The sequence below is a fragment of the Asterias amurensis genome, chromosome 14, assembly GCF_032118995.1.
Source record: "Asterias amurensis chromosome 14, ASM3211899v1".
In the NCBI taxonomy this organism is placed as follows: Eukaryota; Metazoa; Echinodermata; class Asteroidea; order Forcipulatida; family Asteriidae; genus Asterias; species Asterias amurensis.
This window is the reverse complement of record NC_092661.1, coordinates 17,373,301-17,391,962: the sequence shown is the minus strand read 5'-3', so window position 1 is coordinate 17,391,962 and position 18,662 is coordinate 17,373,301. Positions and strand designations below refer to the sequence as shown.

At 40.2% G+C, this 18,662-nt stretch overlaps 1 protein-coding gene across 1 annotated transcript; it reads left to right on the top strand.

Annotated features, from left to right (window-relative positions):
- The first annotated feature begins 13,154 nt into the window (after nucleotides 1-13,154).
- On the top strand, nucleotides 13,155-14,186 carry LOC139947421 (rhodopsin-like). Its single transcript, XM_071945325.1, has one exon. The coding sequence runs from the start codon at nucleotides 13,155-13,157 to the stop codon at nucleotides 14,184-14,186; it is 1,032 nt and encodes a 343-aa protein (XP_071801426.1).
- The last annotated feature ends 4,476 nt before the right edge of the window (nucleotides 14,187-18,662 follow it).

The window sequence follows — 18,662 nt, the reverse complement described above, 5'->3', positions numbered from 1 at the left end:
CGGAGTCAGCCCCCCAAACAACTTTATATATTTTTTAAACATATAAATCGTGACAAACAATTACTAAAAAAATGTTTTATTGTTCGTAAGCATATACTCTTATGTTTGAAAGAAAAAAAAATTATATTGATAGGTGACTTTAAGAGGTCAAAACTTCACCACACACCAAGTGATGTGCTGTATTTTTATCGCAAGGAGCGGTTACACACAATTTCTTTTCAGTTTTAATTTATTTGGGGATGAACAAAGACAACTTGATTAGAGTGGGACTCGAGCTATTGCTATATCAAACCTTGATATGCTATTATTGTATATTGCATGATGCGTTTTGAAAAAATATTCTGCATTTTGTGTTATTTAGTACCATTTTAATGTTAATTTTGATTTTCCTTCTGTATCTATGTGATAACACCCTTGGTGCAACTTTAGCACCCTGGCTTTTGCAGTGGAAACAGTATTAGAAACTGTCATCATAGTTGTAAATATTTGAAAACAGTTTTCATTTAAAATTCTATTTTGTAAAGAGGTTCATATTGTTGTAGAGCTGACAAGAACTGTTTAGGCGCGTAGTAAATGTTACAGTTTAGTGGATGTGGGTCGTTGTAAGGAAACATAAACGTGGCCATAAACTATAATCAGTTGTTTTCTCTCTAATTATTTGTAATAATAATAATAATAATAACCCGTTTTTATATAGCGCTTTTCACAGCCAGAGGGCGTCCCAAAGCGCTTCACATTATTACCCCTGGTCACTGGGCATTAAATCACTCCTTAAACCATCTCAGCTCCCTGGGGAGTATGCAGCCTGTGCAACATTAATATGCGCTACTCGGCTAAATCAATCACAAGAACCATCTCTGCCCTCACAGGTACCCATTTACCCCTGGGTGGAGAGAAGCAATTATAGTTAAGTGGCACTGGACGCTATTGGTAATTACTCAAAATAATTGTTAGCATAAAAACTTACTTGGTAACAAGCAATGGAGAGCTGTTGATATTATAAGTGTCTTGCTCAGGGACACAAGTGTCACGACCGGGATTCGAACCCACACTCTACTTAACAGAATCATCAGAGCTTGAGTTCGGTGTTCTTATCCACTCGGCCACGGCACCCTTACACCCTTGTATGTATCGTTTCTTAAAGATTTTAGGTCGTAGAATTGTTCATTTTCACAGGTTTGTTATTTTCAGCATATGTTGAGATACACCAAGTGAGAAAACTGATCTTTGACAATTACCAATAGTCCTTACAACACACACTCTACTGCTAACAGTAAGTGATGCATCAAATAACAAACCTGTGAAAAATTGAACTCAATTAAAGTATGCCACGTGACGCGTTTCCACCAATCGAATGACAGGGATGCATGCGATACAATAAATGATACTAGTGTATATACAGTTTTGTAAAATCAAAGAAGACTTTTTCTCTATATGCTATAATTTGTGTTGATCATAAAATTAATTTATAATCTTTTTGTTAATGAAAGTCTATATAAGTTAACTTAATTTTCGAACTTTTGACTCAATAAATCACCAAATCACTGAACTTTTTGCACAAACAAACCTTTTGGTAATGTGTTCGTATGTTTATTTTTGTTGTTGCCTCCAAGAAATTGGGCTCAGAACATTTCCCAAAATAGTTTCTGTTATGCACCACAGACAAGTGACAAATGGGGACTTTTGCGATGCTAGGTGGCAGCAGACTTATCAGGTAAAGCCATTGTTCTCGATATATCTACGTAAACAGTGGAAATTTACCTGGTAAGTCTGCTGCCACCTAGCGTTCCAAAGTCTACCATTATTATTTGACATTCCAAATAAATAGATGATGAAAACTGACCTGGTCGGTACAGAAGTACCACACCCCAACGAAGACTATATCTATCTAAGACTGCTCCAGGCCAGGGTTGGTCTGACGTCACTGGGTCTCTCATCATATCAAGGCGTCTTGTCTCGGGTAACCGCAGGGCGTGGTCGGGTCTGCTAGGGTGGTGCTGGGGATGGCCTGCATGTACTTTATCTGGAGCTGGTCGTATCCGCCAACCGCGTGGATTGCTTTTATGTTGAGTTAAAAATAAAATATATATTCTGCTAATTATAGCTTGTATTAAAGACACTAGACACTATTGGAAACTGTCAAAGACCAGTCTTCTCACTTGGTGTATCTCAACATATGCATAAAAATAACAAACCTGTGAAATGTTTTGCTCAATTGGTCATCGAAGTTGCGAGATAATGAAAGAAAAAGCACCCTTGTCACAAAGGTTTTGTGCTTTCAGATTTTTGATTTCGAGACCTCCAAATCTAATTCTGAGGTCTCGAAATCAAATTCGTGGAAAAATACTTCTTTCTCAAAAATAACTTCAGAGGGAGCCGTTTCTCACAATGTTTTATACTATCAACAGCTCCCCATTACTCGTTACCAAGTAAGGTTTTATGCTAATAATTATTTTTAGTAATTACCAATAGTGTCCACTGCCTTTAAAGGGGATGTGTTGTCTTCATCAAATCAAGTAATGTGGCTGTACATGGAACCATGGAGGAAGAACATAGATCGAACTGTGAACTCTAACCCTGTAACTGGTGATTCATAATTCCATGTACGATAATAACCTCCTCAGTTGGCTTTACACTGTAGTATAATACGAAGGTTAAAGGCCACCAGGCCATATTCCTGCTTTGATCATGGCGACTAAGTGCCCATTTTTACAACATTGGTAAGATTAAAATTACACTAGTTTACAGATTTGGACGGACACAACTTACTTGGTATAGCCTACAAAAGATGGTGAAAAATATTTGCACTTTTAAGATACTGAATGAACGTAAACATACTGAATGTGAGGCTTTCAGGGACCCTTTGTGACAGCAGACTCCATGGAGTTCAATTCGCTGGGCCCCAGCGGCCAGTTCTATCCAGGACCGCTAGGATGGGCTAACTAGCTTGCACAGATTCTTGTGCACGCGTTTTCCATATTGATACGTTTGCCCATCCCAGCGTCTTTGGTTAAGGAAAGACTCTGAGGCCAAGCGAAGGAGTTCAATCGTAAAATTTGCGCAGGCTCAGAACACAGAGTCTGCTGCCACCTAGCGTTCCAACGTCTCCTAATAAAAGTCACTTACAATGAGTCCATCGACGACCATCACCACTGATCCAAACGCGTCAGTGTAAATGACGGCAGTCAAACCACCAGGGCCCCAATTTCATGGCTCTGCTTACCGTAAGCACAGAATCGGCGCTTACGGAAGCAGGGAATTCTGTGCTTACGGCAAGCGTATTTCACGGGTTAGCGGCGAATTTGGGCTTCTGCGCTTGCGTACTCCACGTTACTAGGCATTCTACGCTTACAAGGCTAGCGCAGAAATTCGGCGCTTGCACGTAAGCGGGGAATCGCGATCGTAAGCGCAGAATTCGGCCGTAAGCAGAGCCATAAAATTGGGCCCTGATGAACAAGGAACAAAAGGACACCAAATTCAAGGCACTGGACAACTTTGGTAATTGTTAAAGACCAATCTTCTCAATTGGTGTATCTCAACATATATGCGTACAATAACATACCTGTGATAATTTGGACTCAGTTGGTCGTCGAAGACGCGAGATAACAATGGAAGAAAAGAAAAAAAAACCTTGTCGGCTTGAATTCGAGACCTCAGCTGAGGTCTCTGATTAAATTCAAATATTTTAGTGAGAAGTTACTTCTTTCTCAAAAACTACGTTTTCAGAGGGAGCTGTTTCTCACAGTGTTTTATACTATCAACAGCTCTCCATTGCTTGTAACTAAGTAAGTTTTTATGCTTACAATTATTTTGAGTTAATACCAGGTCCAGTTCAACCTCACATATAATTTCCATACTTCATGAAAACAATACAAAGCCGTAACAAACATTTTATAAAGAAGTGGCCAATCAACAAAGATTTTTTTAAATGCAGAGAATATATTAGACAAGGGTGTTTTTTCTTCCATTATTCCCTCGCAACTTTCGACGACCAATGGGGTCCACATTGTCACAGGTTTGTTATTTTATGCACATGTTGAGATACACCAAGTTAGAATACTGGTCTTTGACAATTGCCAAAGGTGTCAAGTACATTTAAAGGCAGAGGTCCAAACTTAGAAACATCCTTTATTACAATGTCACATGTTATAGTGTACACTGTTGTAAAGACCAGTAGTACAACAGTGGAGAAGTACAGGTTCCAGTCGAAGGCTTGTTGGATAAATATCGCTGCAGCGAAGATATCAACCTGAGATTTAATGATATGAAAGCCTCGAGCTATAAATAATCCTGATGCAGCGGAAAACAACGCGACTAGCTATTTAAAACCTCACCAAAAATAGCTCAAAATGACATGCATGGTATCCTCTGCTGTGTTATACCGGCTTCCATTAAATGATGCATAAATGGCTCATTAATTAACCTGTTTATAGATTCACTCACGGAAATAATAATATCGAAGTCTCTGTAGAAGGTCTGGTTTGTATCGAAGGCTAAGGCCACCTACCCTATTCGTTAATAATATCAAGTCTTATATAGCGCACGTAGCTACCAAACAAGGTACTAAAGGCGCTGAGTATATACAAACTTCCAGAAAGATAGGTTATTACGGTGATGAATTCTGAGACCCAATTATTTAGCACCTTATAAGGGATTACACGGTGCTACGGCGCGCCTAATAGCAGCCACAGCAAGGAACACCGGGGCGTATCCCTTCTCTTTTCGATATTAGTGTACTGTGTTCTTTTATATGCATAACACAAAAAATGGGACCAACGGCTTTACGTCACATCCGAAGGAAGAAGTAAAATTAAGGGTCCACATAGCCTTTATCGTACACGACATAATACAATGAAGGTGCCCAAGGAAGACTTAATGTTTAAAGGCACTGGACACGTTTGGTAATTACTCAAAATATATACATGTGTTAGCATAACAACTTACTTGGTATACGAGCAACGGAGAGCTGCTGATAGTATTGGACATTATGAAAAACGGCTCCCTCTGAAGTAACGTAGTTTTTGAGAAAGAGATAATTCCTCACTCAAATAATAAAAGACCTCAGCTGAAGCATGCATGCATCTGAAAGCACACAAAATAATGTGTGCAACAAGGACCGTGTTTTTTTGTCGTTATTCTCTTGCAACTTGGATGACCAATTGAGCCCAAATTTTCGTTTGTTAATTTTAATGCATAGGCTATGTTGGGATACATCTCCATCTCCATTGGTTAAGTCAGCAAAATATCCTGCCGGATACATCAACGCTAACCTGATACACCAAGTGAGAATACTGGTCTTTGACAATTATTTACCAAAGTTGTCCATTTCCCTTATACGGCGTACCTCACTGGTTAGATGTATGATTGAGAGTGGTGTGACGAAGCCTGCTGTGTAGCTTTTTGTTACCATGTTCCGCACTAAGAATTTCGAATAGTAGGAGAGTCTTTTAAATAGTATTATAAGCTTAATGGATGATCTTTGTTGATGTACACATGGCCACATTTGTTTGGGTCATTTTAACAAAAGAAATGGAAGAATCCGCTACAGCTGTTTTTCATGCAGTGTTTTACTTGCACTTGCGTGCAATGGAACGGCAATGTCATGTGATTTCACATCATTTTGAATGGCAAACCCAAAACAAATGGCGTGGACAAGATTGAGTGAAGTCTATATTTTGAATGTTTGAGGTCGGCAACTCTCTTAATAATGTTGTTATCCTTCTGTATATAAAGTGTTTGGCCATGACATGATCCACTATAAATCAGTAAACTCAATGTGTATAAAGATGTATGTAATATGATCAGCTTCATTAGTCGTCAAGTTTTCGAGAAAAAGGGTGAAAATCACAGAGCGACATGAGAGACTGGTACATCCGCCGATATGCTAAAATGATTATTTTCGTCCCAAACTAGACAGCACCTTCACAAAGGAAGCTTTCTACTATATATCTTTAAACCGTGTATCTATGGACACGAATTTTGTGTTTTGCGTCGCACAAAAAGGACCCAAACCCTTTAAAGTCACCTGGAAGTGGTATTTTGTCAAAATAAGCCTTTGTCACTGCAATATGTGTTTTGATGAGTGGAATATGAATAAACAGTGAACTAAGGTTCTAAAAGATTAGTTTCCATTTTATTTACAAATTTAAAATTAGGCCCGACCCGAGAGGGCGCTGTTCGTGACGTCAATCGAGGCGCGATATTTGAAGACAAAATGAATAGTCTGGCCCCGTACACTACGTCTGTACACCCGATCGGTATGATGCCTACGTACAGAACTACGGTCACGGAGCAGACTGCACGCAATGTATGGCTGCTGTGCGGACGGTCCACTCGGATTACCCAGCACGGTGAATCGCATGCAGTGCCATCACAAGATAGTGACGCTCGGCGCAAGCTAAAAACATACCCCAAAGTTGAAACAATACCCGATTTTTTTCACGTTAGGCAAATGCTCCTAAGGTTCGTCACGTCTTTCATGTACCTTCTTCGACTTCCCACTAGCTAGAAAATTGTTGGGATGGCGTCATATTTTAGAAAAGCACTTTTCTTTTCATTTCAAAATGTGTGGTGTGTTCCGGATTCTCGACGGCTCGAAGTGTTTGCTGCACAGCGCTGGAAAATACGTCAGACCAGACCACTTTGCATAGTGACCCCATCTTTATTTGTTTTGCTGCATCCAGCAGCAATACACCTGGTCGACATTGCCGGAAAAATGCAAGATTTTTTTTCTTCGAATGTACAAACTCAGTGTCACATAACCACGGGATGTGGCTCCAAACAACAAATGTAAGAAGACGAAGTCTATACCATGGGCTGAATGAACAGCTCATTCAGCCCATGGTATAGACGGGCGCTTTTGTTATTGACTGGTTCAGCCGAGGTATAGACGGGCGCTTTTGTTATTGACTAACTTAGGCTTGGTGGTCGGGGTACCATGCCAACGAAAATCAGCATGCTGCCCTATCAGTCGATGATGTCATCGTCAGCCAATCACCCGTGCAAGAAAACCATTCTGTCTAGTAATAGTTGACTTTTTCGTAATGTGAGATCTGGATTAACGGTGGAAATCGCTGTATCCTGACTGGACTAGGAACGATCCGGTCTCGCTTTTAACATTTCCAGGTAGAATATGAAATAATCTATCCATATGTTGCTGACATTCATAACATGAAAATTTTCCGTGTTTTTGTGACTTGTTTTCTCTGTTTTGGAAGCAATTTTTTTACGTACAAATTTCTCTTTTTAAAATTTGAGTTGCACCGATTTTTTTTTATACATAACGACAGACATGCTCTTCATTTCAGTGTATTTCTGTCAGTACTTGTCAAATAAGGCCGAATAAGACTGAATTTCAGAAGCCCTTTTGACTAATTAGTATTCAAACCGAGGTCACGCATGAAAACTCACGCCTACTCCCGCAGATAAATCACAAAGGAGACCTATTAAATCGAGTGTTCTGCGGGTAGACTGCAATAGTCGCCTTTTAATGTACACACATACAAACTACATCAGCCCACTCATGTCTTTCCAAATAAGGACTTGTTCACTCAACTGTAGTTCACTGACTGCATCACAGAATTAAATGAATGTTCATTGGGTCTCTAAACTCTTGACCAATAAAATAAATGAGGGAAGTATAAAAAATACACATGGGTTTATTTACAACACTAGATCACTTGTGACACTCACGACTAGGACTTTCATGTACTTGCATGTACGTGTGTTCGATGTTCGATCGAGGCAAAGTCCTGCCTTGAGTGACGTCACAAAAGGGGTAGGCGGAGTCACCCCCAAACAACTTTATCTATTTTTTAACATATAACTCGTTACAAACAATTACTAAAAATATTATTTAATTTGTTCATAAACATATGTTCTAATGTTTGAAGATTTTTTTTTTCCAGGTTGATTCCTTTGGGTTTTTTTTATGTGACAAAATAAACAGGGTGTTTTTTCACCTATGATAAAATAACGAGCACAAGCAACACTTTATATTGTGTTGTAACGCCGTCTTTTTGTGAAAAAAATCAATTTAACACCTCCAGTTTTTGCAATGGTGTTTCAGCGCTTTCCATAGAGTTGCTAACTAAGCAGTGCTAAAACAATTGTCTGCTTATTCAGGCACGTCTCTTAAAGTCTCTTAAAGTCACTGGACACTATTGGTAATTACTCAAAATAATTGTTAGCACGAAACCTTACTTGGTAACGAGCAATGGAGAGCTGTTGATAGTATAACACATTGTGAAAAACGGCTCCTTTATGAAGTTTTTTCTCACTAAAATTTCTCACTAAAATATTTGAATATTAAAAAAAAGTTGTCTACTCCCCGACCCAATCACTGTGTGTACACTCACTAACCACAACTATAAACTGAACTACGTCACGACACGATCAGTTTCTCATGTTTAAAGACAGCAAAAAAACAGACAAACAATGTTCTTTTTGAGAGAGAGAAAAAAAAGGTGAAAATCGCGGAGCAACGTTTACAGTAGCCTTGTCCAGGCTCTTTACGAAAGCACCGGCCCGCTCTGAATTCACGAGCTGCATATACTGCACGGTACATATCAGTACTTGATACCGTGGGGTCGAAGCATGGTTTTTCGAGGTTTCAACCTCGTACAACGAGGCCAAATTTGTTGCGGCTTCGGTTGTACGAGGTTCAAAACCTCGAAAACCATGCTTCGACCGAGGCCGAATTTGTTTCGGCTTCGGTTGTACGAGGTTCCAAATCCTCGAAAACCATGCTTCGACCCCATGGCCCACTGTATTTTAATACATACAGTACTTAAAAGTACTGTATGTATACCGTGCAGTATAGTATCTATATATGCAGTTCGTGAAATCAGAGTGGGCCGGTACTTGCGTATTAAGGAGCCTTGGACAAGGCTACTTTTACAGGAGTCGCGTAAATCCGTGGTACATGCCAAAATGCCTCATTAGGCACGTCAAAGTATTAATTACGTAACCTTAATAAGGTTATGTCTCAATAAATTGTCTGAATCTGAGAAAGATTTCAGGCCCGAAGCAATTCTGAAAGCACACAAATTTGGGCAACATGGATGTTTTTTTTTCACCTTTCTCAAAATTTTAACTTCAATTAGGTCTTTTTTACAATGTTAAAAAACACATGTGTGTTCCGTGTATAACAAGATAATTAGTATGTAATAAATGATGTCCTAATGACGTAGTATAGTTTGCTGATGAAACTACTGTTCCGATAATATTGGGTATAGTGTACCAACGTGTAAAAAAGTCTCAAGTTACGTACGGAAACTGAAACTATCGTTAGAGGGCGCTATGATATCAATAGTTACAGAAAGCTTAGACTTAATTAGACTGGGCCCCTGTCTCTATCCGCAAGGATACAAAGTACGGGAGCAATCACAAAAGGGTGCTAAAAGGTTCACCGGGGTTCTTTGCATTCATAGTTTAAAGCCATACGACACTATTGGTAATTGTCAAAGGCCAGTCTTCTCACTTGGTGTATCTCAACATATGCATAAAATAACAAACCTGTAAAAATTTGAGCTCAATTGGTCGTCGAAGTTGCCAGATAATAACGAAAGATAAAACACCCTTGTCACACGAAGTTGTGTGCTTTCAGATGCTTGATTTCGAGTTATCAAAATCTAATTCTGAGGTCTCGAAATCAAATTCGTGGACAATTACTTCTTTCTCAAACAATATACGTTTCTTCAGAGGGAGCCGTTTCTCACAATGTTTTATACCATCAACCTCTCCCCACTACTCGTTACCAAGCAAGGTTTTATGTTAATCATTATTTTGAGTAATTACCAATAGTGTCCACTGCCTTTAAGGGGGATATCATATGAATGTAATTATAGCACAGGAACATTCTCAATGACCACGGGTTGAGGTAGTTTGTAGTAACGAAGCAATTTAACATTTAAAGACATTAAAACCTTTATATAGGTTTTCTCGGCCAAATTCGGAAAATGAGCAGCCAATTTAACCATCAAGCTATTCTATTTCGCGCTAAATCGAATGCTACTCAAAAGGGTCATTCGGTTTCGTTTTATGATTAGTCAAATGTAGGTGTTGCGTCATTCGATTTTACAAAATAATCATTCAATTTAACAATTCATCAAAGCAGCATTCAAATTCGCAGTCGCTTCTTGAGGCGTGTGTGTCTCGAAAAAGAATGACGATACACTAAATTGAACATAGCGCTAAAGGAATTTGACTCGACTCAAAACGAAATTGAATGGTTTAGGTTTACAATATAAAAATACATTCGAACATCCAATACCCAGCAAATATAAAATAAGAGGTTACAAAAATAGAGAAGATGTATATAGGGGAAGGTTTGCGGTTACACCATAATTGACCAGGTAGAGAAGATGTACTCATCTCAAGATGGAAATGTACTCATAATCATGTACAATATTTCCCTCTGAAATTAAAGACAGTGGACACTATTGGTAACTGTTAAAGACTAGCCTTCACAGTTGGTGTATCTCAACATATGCATAAAATAACAAACCTGTGAAAATTTTAGCTCAATCGGTCATTGAAGTTGCGAGATATTAATGAAAGAAGAAAACACCCTTGTCACGCGAAGTTGTGTGCGTTTAGATGGTTGATTTCGAGACCTCAAATTCTAAATCTGAGGTCTCTAAATCAAATTCATGGAAAATTACTTCTTACTCGAAAACTACGTCACTTCAGAGGGAGCCATTTCTCACAATGTTTTATACCATCAACCTCTCCCCATTACTCGTCACCAAGTAAGGTTTAATACTAATAATTATTTTGAGTAATTACCAATAGTGTCCATGCCTTTAAATCATATTATTCGAGAAAACTGTATCTGGAACCTGGGCCCAATTTCATGGCTCTGCTTACCTTAAGCACAGAATCGGCGCTTACGGAAGCATGGAATTCTGTGCTTACGGCAAGCCTATTTCACGGGTTAGCGGCGAATTTGGGCTTCTGCGCGTGCGTACTCCACGTTACTAGGCATTCTACGCTTATGAGGCTAGCGCAGAAATTCGGCGCTTGCACGTAAGCGGGGAATCGTGATCGTAAGCGCAGAATTCGGCGGTAAGCAGAGCCATGAAATTGGGCCCTGCATGTAAAGAATAATATGCAACAGCTGATTCAGGTTGTTACACCCAAAAATTGTACATGTCGAAAATTGTACATGTTTTTTAAAGTCACCTGGAATTATAATTTTGTCTTCTTCAAACATTAGAGTATATGTTTATGAACAATAAAATGTATTTTTTTAAGTAATTGTTTGTAACGATTTATATGTTTAAAAAAACGATGTTTGGGGGTGACTCCGGGTACCCCTTTTGTGACGTCCATCGAGGCAGACTTTGCCTCGATCGAACATCGAACACACGTACGTGCAAGTACATGCAAGTCCTAGTCGTGAATTTGTATAATTCGAAAAAGTTTTTTTTTTCTTGCATTTCCGGCAATGTCGACCAGGTGTATTGCTGCTGGATGCAGCAAAACAACTAAAGATGGGGTCAGTTTGCAAAGTGGTCTTGTGTTGGCACTGCATGCGATTCACCGTGCTGGGTAATCAGAGTAGACCGTCCGTACAGCAGCCATACAGTGCGTGCAGTCTGTTCCGTGACCGTAGTTCTGTACGTAAGCATCGTTCCGATCAGGTATCCAGACGTAGTGTACATGGCCAGACTACTAAGGCCGTGTCCGAAACGGCGACTTCGGCTACAGCTACGGCTAGATCGCGCGCGTCTGCCTATTCTTCAACACTGGTAGACGCGCTGATCTAGACGTAGCTGTAGCCGAAGTCGTCGTTTCGGACACGGCCTTATTTTCTCTTCAAGCAACGCGCCTCGATTGACGTCACGAACAGCGCCCTCTCGGGTCGGGCCTACTTTTAAATTTGTAAATAAAATTTAAACTAATTTTGTAGAACATTAGTTAACTGTTTATTCATATTCCACTCATCAAAACACATACTTTAGTGGCAAAAGCTTTATTTTGACAATCACTTCCAGTTGACTTTAACTATTTTCTTCCTACTCACTCACATGATTAAACTGTCACAATGTTAATTACTTACTGTTGATCAAACGAAACACTGTTTTTGACTATATATTTTGTCAGATCCACCACCATGTATGACGTCATTTCTTTAGTAGTCTCGGATTGGCTAAGTTTGTTTTGCGCAGTCACTAGACTTGTGGACAAGTCCTTACAATGTCTGTCGCGGTGATACGTTCCGACTCCCTCCACGATTCCCGCGACACGGGCGATGTTATCAAGAGACTGCTGGACCCCGCAAGATAACTTCTCTCGCGCTGTACAGTCCCTTTTAAAGACAGTGGACACTATTGGTAATTACTCAAAAAAATTACCAGCACAAAACCTTACTTGGTAACGAGTAATGGGGAGCTGTTGAGAGTATGTGAGAGACGGCTCCGTCTGAAGTGACGTAGTTTTCGGAAAGAAGTAGGCTAATTTTTCACGAATTTGATTTCGAGAACTCAGAATTAGATTTTGAGGTCTCAAAATCAAGCATTTAAAAGCACACAACTTCGAGTGACAAGGGTGTTTTTTCTTTCATAGTTATCTTGCAACTTCGATGACCAATAATTAAGCTTTTAAATTTTCACAGGCATTGTTATTTTATGCATATGTTGAGATACACCAAGTGAAAAGACTGGTCTTTGACAATTGCCAATAGTGTCCAGTTTTGCAAGCCAGTGGCCTCACGTGAGAGCAGCAGTATTTGATCGCGCGGAAACTTGAATCATTACGCCACTACGACTTGACTATCTCACCGCGACAGACGTTAACGACTTGTCCACAAGTCTACGCAGTCACCGATATCTCAACATGATTAATAATGTATTATACATGATTGTATAACTGACACCTCAAAAAGCCATGCTTCGACCCCGCGGTATCAAGTACTGTTATGTGCCGTGTGGTATAATATCTATACATTTCGTGAAGTCAGAGAGTGGTGCCATTAAGAGCCTTGGACCAATACCATCACGTATGCATAGTCCTCAGATTGAGTCACGTGACTGTTCAGGGTTCCCTTTTTGCAAGCAATAAAAGTCAGTAAACCTTGAGCCAAGCTACTGCACTGTTATTTCAGTGAGCACTGCTGATCCATCTCAGTTTTCTTCTGGCCGACCTAAGCCATGGCTTCCATATTTGCAAATCACAGCAGCACAACCAACTCCACGTTTTACGATGAAGAAGCCAACCTGACGTGGGAGGAGAGGGTTTTCTTCGCCGTGTTATTCTCGCTCATGGCGGCAGTGTCGGTCATCGGCAACTCGCTCGCATTCCTAACCCTCCGAAAAATAAAAATGCAGGCCAGTGCATTGCTGATCAACCTAACCATAGGGGATATTGGCCTGGGTGGTTTTGTCATGACGACCAGTGCCATCACCCTCATTAAGGAGCGCTGGGTTTTCGGTGAAGTTGCTTGTAGCACAATTGCCTTCATCAAGGCTGTCAGCATATTCTCATCCAACATGACGCTGTGTATGATTGCACTGGACCGTTTCATCTTCGTCAAGAGCATTCGTTTCTCAAGAAAGACCCGCGAACGACTGGACTGGTTTTTCTTGCTTTTCCCCTGGGTGTGGTCCGGGCTAAGTGCCGTCGGTCCCTTAGTTGGATGGGGGAAGTTTTCATGGGCCCCTACCAGAGTGGTGTGCACCATAGACTGGCTGCATAGTCCTTCCTACACACTTGCCTGTTTCACCTGCTACGGCTTCATACCGAACATATTCATCCTTGCCTGTTACCTGCAAATTCTGAGATACGTCTGTGTGAACAAGAAGCGACTACACAAGTCTAGGAAATGCTATCGTGGACCCCGGTCTAACGAACCCTCAACACGCTCCTCATCGGTATCCTCAAGTGGTCGAACGGCCATTCGAGCAATCAAGTTTCCCACGACAGTCAGCCGAGAAGAAATTGGGGTCCTGAAGACGGCAATAGTGGTCGTGTTGGTCTTTTTCACTATGGCCATACCCTACGTCATCATTCAGTTGATATCCCTCATACAGAACCACGAGATTCCACTGAGGATTGGCACCATAAGTACGGTCTTTGTGTTCTTCGGGAGCTGCCTCAACCCATTCATATACAGCGGAGGGAACGTCAAGTTCCGAATAGGCTTGAAGAAGGTTATTATGGGATTTATTTGTAAAGATGGTTGAGAGCTTATTAGAGTCTCTGCGCCTTGAACACCCAGCAGGGTGGATATGTGCGCATTACCAGTATTTCTTCTTCTTATTTAATAGTATGAGTCGAGCTTTATTCAAAATGATACGAGCCGAAATTGGTGATGCACGATGGTACATAATTAGACTTGTGTCAGTCTGCTAATGGCATAATGCTACAGGTGCCGAAATCGGAACATTTAAAAACAAAACAAGGGAAGGGGTGGGTTGGTGTTGATACACTTTGTGTTTTTGTTCGTTATTGTATATTTAAGTTTATATTTTCACCATATCCGTATTAAAGTTGCTAGTGATAACATGTATACATGACTCTAAAATGAGATATGTAACGATAAAAACAATCACTGTTTGTTTTTAGTTCGAAAGCTTACTATTTATAATATTCATGCGAACCATTTTTCATGTAAATTATTTTCCTTTAAAAAAATGAAGTAGTTTCCAATAAGACTTTACTTGAACACCTATTTTTTAAAAACCCCGTTGATTTCCGCTGTTACAACCCAAAGTAAAGGACAAATATGTCACAGGCTGAAACATTGTGTGTGTCTTCATTTCTAAAACAACTATTTTCTCCTGCCTAAAACAACGGATTTCCGCAAATTCGGTCATGTTTGTTGTTTCATATAAACCTATAAAAAGAAAGAAAAAAGAACAAACCAATTCTGAATCTGATTGTGGTTGTTCCTTCCGACCTTAAAGACAATTAGTTTACATCATGCTGAAAATTGTGCATGTTTTTAAGAACTATGTTCTCCTGACCTAAATTATCTGGACACTATTGGTAATTACTCAAAATAATTGTTAGCAAAAACAATTACTTGGTAACGAGCAATGGAGAGCTCTTGATAGAATAACATATTGTGAGAAACGGCTCCCTCTGAAGTAAAACGTAGTTTTTGAGAAAGAACAAATATTTTCACACTAAAAAATTTGAATTGAATAAGAGACATCAGCTGAGGTCTCGAAATCAAGGCATCTGAAAGCAGGCCCACAACTTGTGCGACAAGTTTGTTTTTCTTCCATCTTCCATTATTTTCTCTTTTGAGAACACTGGTCTTTGAAAATTATCAATATAGTGTCCAGTGCTTTGAAGCCCGGTTATTACTTCCTGCGAATGCGAAGCAAATTTTTACATCACAGGGCTGCCCTCACAGCAATTGTTTCGCAGGAGTTTAGCACAAGTGAACTGATGCGAAATACTCGTTGCGAATTTGTGACGTCAAAATTCGTATCGATTTCGTATTCGCAAGAAGAATGAACCGGACTCTACACAGTGGATTAAAGTGAAGGTACACGTTTGGTAATTGTCAAAGACCAGTCTTCTTACTTGGAGTATCCCAACATAAGCATAAAGGTACAAGCCTGTGCAAATTTTATCTAAATTGGTCATCGAAGTTGCGAGAAAATGGAGAGAGAAAAACACCCTTGTTGGACGAATTTGTGTGCTTTCAGATAAGAACAAAAAACTTCTGGCTAGAAGTGTTTTATTATTTTAGTGCGAAATAACCTCTTTCTCAAAAACTACGTACTTCAGAGGGAGTCATTTCCCTCTATTTGATCTGCTATCAACAGCTCTCCAATGCTCGTTACCAAGTCAGTTTTTAAGTTAATATTTGTTTTGAGTAATTACCAAACGTGTACCTTCCCTTTAGGCCCAAATGTTCACAGCTTTGTTGTTTCATGTGAATGGTTGATCGCACAAAACGTGAGCACTGTCTGTGACTTTTTTGTCAGCTCCACATTTAATTATTATAAATAACTAGCGGGATGCCGCGCTTCGCGCGGCACCCCGCTAGATGAGGAGGATTGTAGTATACAATTGTTGTAAAGGTAATGTGGGGGTAAGGGAGTTGTATTGAAAAAATTGTATTGAAAATTGTATTGAACATAAATAAATTTAATGATTGGTCGCTATAACTGTTGAATGATGTTGGCTTTGTTTCCAATAACGTGTACACGATTTTAGAATCTAAGGCCCCATTCATCGTGATTTATTGAGCGTACGTCCAACGACGCATACAAAGTTGTCGGAGCACCAAATAAAGCGAGTTTTCGGAACATGTTTTGCAACATCTAATCTACTGTTTTTACCACCGCTTTTGGGAGTAACAGAGCGTCGGCCTCTTTAGTTTATTCTCATATCAATTAATTCTCATGTAAACTTTCTGGTCAACATCCGCCGTGGCGCGCGCCCCGCGTGACGAAATCCCCTGATAAACATCCAATTTTATATGTTATCATAATTATCTGTGGAACCCTATACAAACTAAAATAATAGAAACGGTAATTTTATTGGTCTTTAATAACTACTCCTACATTCTCTCACTTAGTTCACTTTCAGAAAAAACATTTGCCTTGTTATTTTGAGGGTTTGTAGGCCAGCTACCCCTACATCCTCTCACTTAATTCACTTTCACAAAACATTTGCCTTGTTGTTTTAAGGGTTTGTAGGCCAGTTTGGTTAATTTTGTATGGAGAAATGTTAATGGGAGTCCGAGGTTGCCACCCCCTTAGACCAACAGGTGGCCCATATCAAAACCAGACAACCACAGAGGTGGCTCTGTGTGCAGCCTACGGCTTCCCCCTTCGACCAACAGGTGGCCCATATCAAAACCAGACAACCACGCATGTAACGAGATATCGGTCGTGACTCGAGCCAATCAGACAACTCTTAAGAGGGAGTTCTGGTCAGGGTTTTGTAGACTTGCAACCCGACGTCTGAAACGACACAACCGTGTTGGATTCAACAAGGATGCCATATGCCACTGGACCTTCTAATTTTCAATCCAAGATGGCGCGGGTTACGCAATGTACACGGCTCCATAGTGAGTTTTGCGTAGAGACACCGTGTGAATGAAATCGCTATGAACTGTAATGTGCTCATTGTCGGCAATCCTTATGGTATGGAGACAAAGAACAAAATAACAAAAAGAGGGGGAAAAGAACTCCATATATATGGCAGTTCTAAAGTCCCACAAGGGCACAAGTCCATGGGAAACTGTAAGTGCAGGGACAGGGGAAAGAACAACAGAATGTTCCATGGAGGCATTTTTGAGAACGATGTGTTCTAAGAAGATTCGATAAAGTATGTTCGCCTATTCTGTTTTCCCGCAAAGACTGTAGCCACAACACATTGTTCATGTTATAGAACATTGCACAAAATTGTGGTATAGGCCGTGTCCGAAACGACGACTTCGGCTACAGCTACGTCTAGATCAGCGCGTCTACCAGTGTTGAAGAATAGGCAGACGCGCGCGATCTAGCCGTAGCTGTAGCCGTTTCGGACACGGCCTAAGTTGCAACTTGGTTGATTCATGCCAACGTTTTGCCTACGTTTACAAAAGAATGGGTAGCCTTGACAAACCTTGAATTTCTTTTCGTTCATCCTCAGACTTCCTTCATAGGACGTATTTTTTGAGGACGTATCTGTCGTTCCTGAACGGTTTCACTAATTAACCCCCCCCACCCCGAACATCCTAGAGATATAGGGTGCGTTCGTGATTGGGTCACCTGGGGCTGGCCCGAGGTGCACTGACGTCACCACGGGAAGGCTCACGTGGTGACGTGTCTGGGGGTTTTTCCTGGTTCGAGGACGAACGTGGGGTAATTGTGTGCCCACGTTCGTCCAGCCGTATTCGAATCTTTAGAGGGAATCTTGTGATTGGACGCTCGAAAATTAATAATTAATTTGCTTCCCATCCTGCAATGTTTGCAGTGGGCCTAACGGAACATTTAAAATGCATGAACTGCATACGAGAGCATATCCGAAAGCCCCCTCCAAAACATATAAAGAAACACATAAAACCATGAAGTTTCCACACCCGACCAGGCAGTCGGCCTGACGGCCTCCGTAATGCAGACACACAAACTTAATACGATCCGGCTTGTGGGGTCCTGTTCTATCATTCCTTTTTGAAGAATTCCCTTGTGGGGGTCCAGGGGTTAGACATCACAATGAGGACTAGTCCTAATATAAGACTATAGGAGATTTACGAAACTAACGGCTAGTCTTAAGTTAGGACGAATAACTCGTCCTAACTCGAGATAAGACTAGTCTTAACTCCTTGTGAACTTTATTTATTAATGGTTTATTTTAATCTGAATAAAAAATAACCAAAAGTAATTCAAATTTACAAAGTTTTTACAGCATTAAGAAAAATGGAATTAACAACAAACAGGCAAAATCTATACAAAAACACACAAATTATTTAAAAATTCACCCCAGGTTTAGCAAATACATATCTTGTAGTGTACAATGTTCTATTGTCTTAAATTCCCCGCAAGGTGCTCCCGTAAGCCCAGTGCTACAAGTGCGGATGACCTGCGCACATAATGTACAGTAAACATAGACAAGTTTGTAGAACGATATTGTGAGGTCTCGAAATCAAGCATCATTTCTGAAAGCACACAACTTCAACAGGGGTGTTTTTTCTCTCATTGTTTTCTCGCATC